This window comes from Musca domestica, unplaced genomic scaffold, assembly GCF_030504385.1.
Source record: "Musca domestica strain aabys unplaced genomic scaffold, Musca_domestica.polishedcontigs.V.1.1 130, whole genome shotgun sequence".
Lineage (NCBI taxonomy): Eukaryota > Metazoa > Arthropoda > Insecta > Diptera > Muscidae > Musca > Musca domestica.
Window position 1 is genome coordinate 1,438,688 of NW_026712173.1, and position 9,870 is coordinate 1,448,557.

The 9,870-nt window shown below is 34.8% G+C and overlaps 2 protein-coding genes across 2 annotated transcripts; both read left to right on the forward strand.

Moving 5' to 3' along the window:
* The first annotated feature begins 1,408 nt into the window (after positions 1–1,408).
* LOC131800900 (pre-mRNA-processing factor 17-like) lies at positions 1,409–4,190 on the forward strand. The gene is made up of 3 exons (XM_059118768.1): positions 1,409–2,241; positions 2,314–2,792; positions 3,491–4,190. Exons 1-3 carry the CDS (start codon positions 1,503–1,505, stop codon positions 4,022–4,024), a joined length of 1,752 nt encoding a protein of 583 aa, XP_058974751.1. The 5' UTR covers positions 1,409–1,502; the 3' UTR covers positions 4,025–4,190.
* A 367-nt stretch (positions 4,191–4,557) lies between these two features.
* On the forward strand, positions 4,558–8,665 carry LOC131800901 (transmembrane protein 181-like). Its single transcript, XM_059118769.1, has 8 exons — positions 4,558–5,563; positions 6,616–6,872; positions 6,940–7,020; positions 7,089–7,188; positions 7,250–7,527; positions 7,719–7,821; positions 7,879–8,103; positions 8,160–8,665. Exons 1-8 carry the CDS (start codon positions 5,119–5,121, stop codon positions 8,294–8,296), a joined length of 1,626 nt encoding a protein of 541 aa, XP_058974752.1. The 5' UTR covers positions 4,558–5,118; the 3' UTR covers positions 8,297–8,665.
* Positions 8,666–9,870: the final 1,205 nt, after the last annotated feature.

Below are 9,870 nucleotides of genomic sequence, written 5' to 3' on the forward strand. Positions count from 1 at the left end.
TTTCAATCACATTTTTGGATTTTGTTTATCATTCGTTTTCGTAATTGTGGTGTTTATATTAACAGCTGAGCTGTTACTCTCTACTCTTGAGCTGTTACTCCATGTATTGTGGACACATTTTATGTCTTTGCTTTAACGGCCCATTTTTACAAAAAATACTTTTACGGTTGACAACAACTACTGACTTACAGGCAGATGCATCAACGCTTGGGAACATTGATATGCCATGATGCCAATTTGCTTATGTACCCTCACCTTACGTGTAGGCAAGCATGCTTCTTCCTAAAGACGTTTTGTATGCGTTTTCCAGCAAATTCAGTTTAGAGTCAATTTTTCAAGACTGCTCCAAAGTCATCAGCAGGCTCCACAACATATTTTATGTGCTCCACAAAATTAGAATCTCAAATTTAACCAGATATATTTTCTTTCACTCCACGATTTCTACTGTTTTTTACCAGTCTTTTATCATTTCCATTACTCGTACTTTTATTTTGCAGTTTATTAGCTACATTATTCACCGATTTTTATACCCTACACCACAAGGTGGTCAGGGTATTAAGTCTTTGTGCATTTGTTTGTAACAGGCAAAAGGAAACGAGATAGACCCATAGTTCCTTTTGATGATCTGCATAGAATCACATTCTGAGTCGATTTATGCATGTCCGTCCGTCCGTCTGTCCATGTATTTTTGTAAACAAAGTACAGTTCGCATTTATTGTCCTATCCAGATGAAATTTTGCAAAAAATCATTTGTTTGGCCCAAGGACGAACCAATATTTAGATGTAGCTCCCATATATAACTTCGTCTGATTTACCTTTTATTGTGCACCAAACGTCTAATATTTGTCCAAATTTGGCACTTACGACCGAATTAAGTGTAGAAGCTAGTATGTCAAATTTGGTTAAGATCGATTCTGATATAGCTATAGCTCCCATATATACTGTTCATCCGATTTGTCATATTTGTTACCCAACGCCGTAATATGCACTCCGTAACAACAATATTCAGGGAAATATATCAAATACAGCTCAGAAATATATTTGCCAAATTTTATGGAGATCAGTTCCGATTTGGATAGCTCCCATATATATTTTTATCCGATTTCAAAGTAATTGCGCACCAAATGGGCAATACAAGTCCGAATTTAAAAGATACAAATGCTTCGGTATATTTAGTCCTTTGAACTTTAAATTATAATCATAGCGTATCATACAATTCTCCCATAAAAACTTTTAATTGTTATGCGCAGCTCTACTAAATTAGCAAATTGTAGCAAAGAGTTGTAGGGTATCATAAAGTCGGCCCCGCCCGACGTTAAGACTTTCTTTACTGGTTTTGTTTTGATTTTGTTCTTTATCGACACTTTCCCTTGCTTCTTTGTAGCCTATTTATACGACGGCGTTGATTTTAACGCTTGCCTTTGTATTTTGATTCAGCTCTTGTTCTCGTGTGGTGGTGGCGTCGAATTTTATTTAGTGGTTTTTTAGATTTTCCTTTAAAAATGCTTGGAATACAAAACTATGGTAGTTCTTCTGAAGAAGAACATTCAGAGAATGAGGAGATTCCAAAAGCTGACGGAGAAAAGAGCACAACAGAAGCAACAAAAAGAAAAGAAGAAATGCCAGACTACCTCAAGCCCGTCGATCCGAAACTTTCGGTGGCTAAATCATTGGCCGTATGTGCAGCTCCAGAAGTTGTACCGATGGGCTCAGCTGCTGTTCAACGTACCATAGATCCAACACTCAAGGAAGTTGAATACAATCCACGTTATGAAGAGCTGTTTGCCCCGGTGAAAGGACCAGAAAATCCTGACTTGACACAGCAAATGAAAGCGGCACGAAATACATTGGCCGGTTATGTAGAGAAAGCTCACATCAACGCATTCGAGTTTGAAAATCAACGTAGAACATTTCACACATATGGCTATGCCTTAGATCCGTCCGTGGATGAAGAGGCCGATGGCCGTTCATTTGTTGGCGACTTACAATCGGCCTATGATGACGATGGCAAAACAGTGTTTGAGGCACCCAAGCCAAAGAAGAAACGAAAACAGGAGAAAAATGACAATCCGGAAGATATTGAGGGATTTCTCGGGCCATGGGGACAGTATAAAGATGAACAGCGGGTGGCTAAGCCAAATGAACAAGAAAAAGCTGAATTGGAAGAGATCTTGTCGAAGAGGCATCGCCGCAATAGAATACCAGAAGACAAGCCATTGGAAGAGAAATCAATATTACACAGTAAGTTAAATGATATTGAACATTTTCTCAACAATTTTCTAATACAATTTCTTTTTTGATTTCCACAAACAGTTAAAGATGCATATGATTATCAGGGGCGTTCATATCTTCACGCACCTCATGATCTTGATGTAAATCTAAGAACCGGAGCTCCACCGACCAAATGTTTCCTACCCAAAGCGCACATACATACCTGGACGGGTCATACCAAAGGCATATCAGCCATACGTTGGTTTCCACGAACAGCACATTTACTATTGTCCGGTTCAATGGATTGTCGTGTCAAATTATGGGAAGTCTATGGTGAACGTAGATGTATACGCACATTTAATGGTCATCGACAGGCTATAAAAGATATTGCTTGGAATAATAAGGGTACCAAATTTCTATCGGCCTCATATGATCGTTACATTAAGCTATGGGATGCCGAAACGGGAGAGGTGGTTTCACGTTTTACAGCTCGCAAAATGCCATTCTGTGTCAAGTTTCACCCGGACAATAATAAACAGCATTTGTTTGTTGCTGGTACATCGGATAAGAAAATTATTTGTGTAAGTATTAAAATTTGTTAAAAATAGTCCTAAAACAAAGATTCGATTTGTCGCTTGGTATGGGTGCAGTAAAGTCTTTCTTCTTGAGATTGAGGTTTTGGGATCATTGTGTTAAAAATTAAATAATAATTCTGCATATGAGCAAATATTTTGTCACAGACAAGGATATTGCATATTTGAGGCATTTTAAAATTGTTGTCGCAGTTTCTACCTATATGCCTCTTTAAATAAAATTTTGATGTGGTTTTATTGATTCCTCATGCACCGCGTGGTATAAACCTGAAATCATATAAACCAAATAGTTATTGTATGCACATCAATTGCATCGAAGCATCTTCGCTTTTGGTGAATCATTTAAATGCTATTAGAAAAAAAATAGGTTAGCTAGGTTAAGGTTTAATGATGTGCAGCTACCACGTATGAAGAGCACTTACTTCTCTGGTGTCGGAAACCTTGTTTTCATTTTCGTATTCGTATTTTGAACGCCTTTGTGATATTTTTAATTTGGGGTGTTTGTGTTAGAATCTTGATGGGTATAAGCTTCTTTACAAAAAACACATTTTGACGCATTTTCATCTGAACAGTATGTTAACAGAGTCTGACGTAACTACATCTTTGTTTATATTTTGAGGCCATATTAGTTTTTTCTTATTTTTATAACACATACATTTAATATAATTTTTCTTTTATCATTTTAGTGGGATACTCGAAGTGGAGACATTGTCCAAGAATACGACCGGCATTTGGGTGCGGTCAACACTATTACATTCGTTGATGAAAATCGACGTTTCGTCACTACCTCCGATGATAAGTCTATGCGCATTTGGGAATGGGATATTCCTGTCGATATGAAATATATTGCTGATCCTACTATGCATTCCATGCCAGCCGTCACCCTAGCTCCAAATGGCAAATGGTTAGCATGTCAGAGTTTGGATAATAAAATTGTAATATTCTCTGCGCTGAATCGTTTTAAGATGAATCGCAAAAAATCTTTTACTGGCCATATGGTATCTGGTTATGCCTGTCAATTGGATTTCTCACCAGATATGAGTTATTTGGTGTCTGGAGATGGTGATGGTAAATGTTATATATGGGATTGGAAGACATCGAAAATGTATAAAAAATGGCAAGCACATGAGGGGGTTTGCATCAGTACACTGTGGCATCCACACGAGGCGAGTAAAGTTGTGACGGCCGGTTGGGATGGTCTAATTAAGTTTTGGGATTGAATTAATTTCAATTCGTTGGATGTGTTGTGTTTTGAAGTAAACATACTAATAGAGATAATAGTTTTATTCTAATTTTCTATATATCAAAATTATGTTATGTTATATTTTTAAGTTTAAGTTGACCACATGATGAGAATAAATGAAATGTGTATAAATAATAAATAAATTATATTATTACTTTATTATTAAACATGCGTTTGTAGGCAATGTTCTGAATAAGAAATTGTAAACAAAATATCAACAGATTGCTGTGTCGTTGAATATGTATTGCCGAAGTTATTGTTTACAAAACAATTTGCACGTTTCTAAATATTTCCTCCACCTTTCTCTTTTTGAAGAGGGAATACTAAAAAGCCGGTAATGCAAACAAACAAACAAACAAAAAACATCATTACAAATTCTAACACATGTTTCTTATCAATAAAATAACATGTTTGGTTCAGACATGCGCCCTAAAGTATGCAACATACTGTCATTAGTGTCAAACGCCAAAAACCACCCCATAGCATTTTAGCCAACATATGTGTAAGTGTATCCTTTGGAAAAAAGATACAAAGTTTTGTCGAGATTTTCACAGAAAACTAAAGAGAAAGAAATGTGAAATCAATAAAAAAAAATCAGTTTAAAATAATGCTAAATTAATATGTGGAATATGTGGCAATTAATCCTTTTATTGTGTAAAATTTATCTCTGATATTTGAGTTGAAATTTTACGAAAAACAAAAAGTATTGTTCCAAAGAAAAAAAACATGGCGAAAACTATAAACGACAAACGAATAAATTAGCTGCGGAACCTTGAAAAATTATTTGTTTGGCAAATATGCAAACATAACTACTACTAAACGTTAATAAACAAGAAATAATCAGAAAGTTACTTTGTCGATTGATAGAAACATATACTATATTGTCTGGCGAGTTTATTAGATAATCCTCATTTTGAGTTGGTTCTTTGTGTCTGCCTCCATCCTTTTTGTTATTTGGCTGGCTTCAGCAGACATACAGGCCCCATTATCGCAACAACAACAACAGCACGCAAAAAGCAACAATAGTAATATTAACACCAACAATTGTAACATCACCATATTTACAACAATATGGCTAAACCACCCTCTGACACCAATGGCCTAGGCTATGCCTATCATTTGCCATCCGGTGGTCTTTTGCTGCGCCTTAAGAATTCCCTCTCCCAATTCAGTGATTTATTTAGTGAATTTAATAAATATATAGCTCCAGCATATCATCATGACCGTTGTGAACGTTCCGTTCACATGCGTTTGTATTCGATGCACAAACGTGAATTTGTTATGGTATTTTTGGGATTTTTCACCTGTTTCGGTTTGGGCATAATAATTGGTCTAACTGGTCCACCGATAACAAGCACAACCGAAATAACAGCCAAAACTATATTGAATCGTACAACTTTAGCGAATTCGACGAGTGTTTTAGCCACAGGACCGTTTGCCATGAAATCGCCGCTAATGACGACGTATTCGCAGCAGTTGTGGTTAATTGCGAAAATCGTAACGAATAATAACGATGGTGAGTATTGTATCAAGATGTTATTTTCTGAAGTTTTATCAAAATAAATGTAAACATTCACATTAATGTAGTAATGTCCTTTGAGGAAAGTATTGTGGCTTTTAATATAAAATTATACGGTTCTCGATTTAATGATCCTGCTTTCTAGACTCCAATCAATTCACTCGGTCAAAAGAAAGGGCTTAGCCTGTGCTTGTGGTCTCCTTCAATCTCAAGGCGTCACTTTCTTTGGCCCCTCTAAGAGGAATTTTAATAATACTTAGAAAATATGATTAAACGTATTTTACTCCAAAAGATTTGTACTGCAAACCTTTCTTTCTTTTACAATTTTTGTTTGTGAGGAAGACTTGAACTAGATATGTTTTTTTTTCTCATAATGTTTATTCCCAGTTAGGAATTTTTAATTTTTACTTTTTTATATCCCCCATTAGTCACCATGTTTTTTGTCTTGTCTTGTCTTGTCTTTTTTTGCTTTGCCCCGAGCTCATTTTTCAATATTTGCCGAATGAAATACTGCGATATGTTCAGCTCACGAGCCATTTTTCGGTCACTGCGACGCGGGAATAACTTTTTTCTGGAAAAATCTCACCAAAATTATTTTTTAGGCTTGTAAACAATATAATGAGCTGTCACTGGAATAGTTTTAAAAGCTGTCGAACGAGGGGCTTAGAAATGACAGCAGCCTGAAGTTGGTTGCAGTTTTTTCATCTCACCCTGTAATTAGGATCAGAATCCAGATAGAGTGCAGAAATTTGATACACATTTGTTTTGGGTCTGAACTTAGATCAACTTCGAAGATGGGCTACATTGGTCAACTTTTTCGTATAGCACCTCAATAATGGTACTCCTTCATTTTAAGAATTTCGACGATACCACACAATATCCGGCATTCTGATGGCTTTTCAGCACTTTTGAAATTTGAAATCATTTATTTGAAGTTTCTAATGGGTGTCTAACTGCCTCACAGTCCTCATGTTCACTTTGTATGTCATGATGGCCGAACTTACTACTTTCTTTACTCGTTTATTTATTATTTTTCCCTTTAATTTCAGATGAAAAATATGATAAACGATTTTATGTTAGCGTAGGAATCGATGGCATTACGGAACAACACAAACCATTGAGCATTCTCTCCTCCAACAATGTTCATAATCGGACACGACATCTATCCTGTATACGTAATGATTGTGAAGAATTTACGGTAATGCATTTGGGTTTCTTGGAATATGCCCATTACATCATTACGGTGAGATTTTTTGGTTTGGAATCATTTCATCAGAAGTATAATATAACGGGTATAACATTTTATGTGAGTATTGTTATAAGAAGAAATCCTTGAGAGATTTTTACTTATATCGCTTTTTGTTTTCTTACAGTTCAAGACATATAGCCCGGAATTTACACAAATTGAAATATGGTTCCGATTCATATTTTTGCTGTTTGCCTTTATTGTGATAGTAAGCATTTCGAGACTCTTAGTTAGATGTATGGATGTGCCATTAATATGAGAATTATTTTTTTACAGTGTTGGTATGCCCATAGCTTGAGAAAGTATCCTATCTACGATTGGTCAATTGAACAAAAATGGATATCAGTTCTCCTGCCATTGTTATTGTTATATGATAGTGAGTTTTGTTGTTCTCATTTACTAAAATACGTGTAATTAATTATTTCATTTTTTGGCAGACCCATTCTTCCCACTGATATTCCTCATGAATTCATGGCTACCCGGTATGTTGGATGCTGTCCTGCAGGCTACATTCCTATGTTCTCTTTTAATGTTTTGGCTATGCATCTATCATGGTTTGAGACAAAATGAACGAAGATTTTTACGTTTCTATTTGCCAAAATTAATTGTGGTCATGCCAATATGGTTATGTGCCATTGTTTTAGCCACTTGGGAGAAATGTAATGAATTAAAGGATCCTACCTATAGTCATTTTGTTGATACGAAAAACTACAATGTAAGTTTGAATTAGATGAAGACGACTCTAAGGGACTTTTTCAGTATGACTATTCGAACGTGTATGCGAAAGAAAAACACACGTATATACAATTCTCTTTCCAATCGTCATACAAAAGCAACCTTAAATGAAACGTTACAATTATTTTCTCTCTGCCTTACTCACATTCAAATTATATTATTTTCTTTTAGGGCTTTAAAATGTTCTTTTACATTGCCGGGTGTATGTATATTCTTTATTTGGCTATGTTGATCTTGAGAGCTTATACAGAACTGCGATCAATGCCATTCTTTGGTAAGTGCATGAAATTTCAGTATTCAACAATACGTTAATATTTCTTCTGTCCCTTAGATATGCGCTTGAAATTTCTTACTCTCTTGATGCTCTTTGTCATATCAATAACAATTACCGTGACCACATGTCGGTTTGGTTTCGGCATTCTAGAGGATAATTTTGTAGCCAGTTTAAATACCACCTATAAAAGTTCAGCGCAGTTTATGTGTTTCTATGGTCTATTAAATTTCTATTTGTTTACAATGGCCTATGTCTATGCACCCAGTGGTAGATTCTCGCAAGGTAAGGTTTTAACATATTCCAAAAAAGATAATAATAGCAATTTAAAATTCTTTTAGCTGAAATCTCAGTCACCAAGGATAACCCTGCTTTCTCCATGATTAACGATTCCGACGAAGAAGTTGTCTACGGTTCGGAGGATGAATCACGACGTCCCCTAACAGTGGCTGGAAAAAACGACTACGATAGCGATTAGTTTAATATTGCAAAATAATTAAAGATTCAAAACAGAAAATTATAACACAAACTACCACCACGGCTATCAGCCGAAGACTCCCGCAAAAATAAGTTTCCTGACATTTTCAATTGGAAGAACGTAATAGTAATTTTTCTAAATTCTATATTTATAGTGTAATTCCTCTTTGTATTTTCTCTCCTCATCGTTTCTATTTATTATTATCCAATTTGTACAGTTATTGTTTTTTAATTGGTTTTAACTTAACCTAGTAATGATAAACAAAATTAACGTTTTTATCGCCATAAATATATTCCTAAAATAATTTAAGTACGAGAAAAATATTAATTATAATAATGTAATAACAACAATAATCAAATAAATAAAATATGAAAAAAAGAGTTAAAGAATAGCAATTCATTGCGGATTTAGAGAATCCAAAAATCAGTTTTTTGAGTTGATGGTTCAAAATTGCAGTCCAAGCTCTAACTACCTCACTTTTAAGAGTGATAAAACTCAAGGAATTATAAAGTATTATACATTTATTTGATCTTAAACAAATATTTGATATGAACCACGATTTTAAACTATTTAAAGATTTGGAGTTTTTAATACAATAAGTCGTTGTTCCCATTGAAACTATGCGATGTACAAGGTCTAAATCTTGGGTTCCACTCAGTTTTTCATTTTTGCCTTTTTGTCAGAGGGAGTGAGTCAATATATCTGACTATTATATGAGCAGAAATTTTGAGATAGGCGAAGTTTAAATTAATTTCAGGAAAGAAAATTGGGGAAAATATTTATGATGTTCTGAATATTAAAAGTTATTAGAAGTGGTGTCGTTGTCGAAATCTGATATAATTATTTCCATGTGCGCATAATAATTATTTCCTTCTGCTATTATTAGAATGTGTAAAGTTTGACTGGAATCGGGTAATTATTTTGCATTTTGTGGGATTCATAATTATTCAAAATTTTGTCCCTTTGCTTTTGTCCCTTTGCATCGCTTTTGATGTTCATTTGATAGAAATTTTACGATGTGCGAAAACTTTTCGCCGAAGAGTCTGAGATGTGCGATAAGCATTTGGAAAACAAGATATCTTTATTTAATTTAATTGTACGATTTTCGTATATTGCAGTAGATAGATATTGAGTTTCAAAACGGCAATTGTCCACACATCATTGTTTGATAAGCCCAATGGATTTTGGATATCTGGATGTAATCTTGTGATACATTGCAGGAGCCTCCAGTTTTTCTCTCTCTCTCTCTTCCTCTCTCTCCTAATCTACACGTTTTATCGTGGTTTAATTCCTATTACAGATGTCATTTAACACTTCTTGTGCAGCTAAATTCAACTTTAGCAACCAAATTCGAAAAAAATTTCAGATTTTTAGTGCAACTATGCCTAAAATACAATTAATAAAAGGGATCAGAGAAAATTTTGTCAAAAATGTGTTTTGTCCAGCTAAAGCCAAAATACAGCTATGAATAATGCAGGCGGTTTCAAACTTATAGCACTTAATCCTGACTACTTGCAGCATCTCAACAAAGAATTGGCAGATCACGGATGGTACGCCAAGTCATTACTGTAACA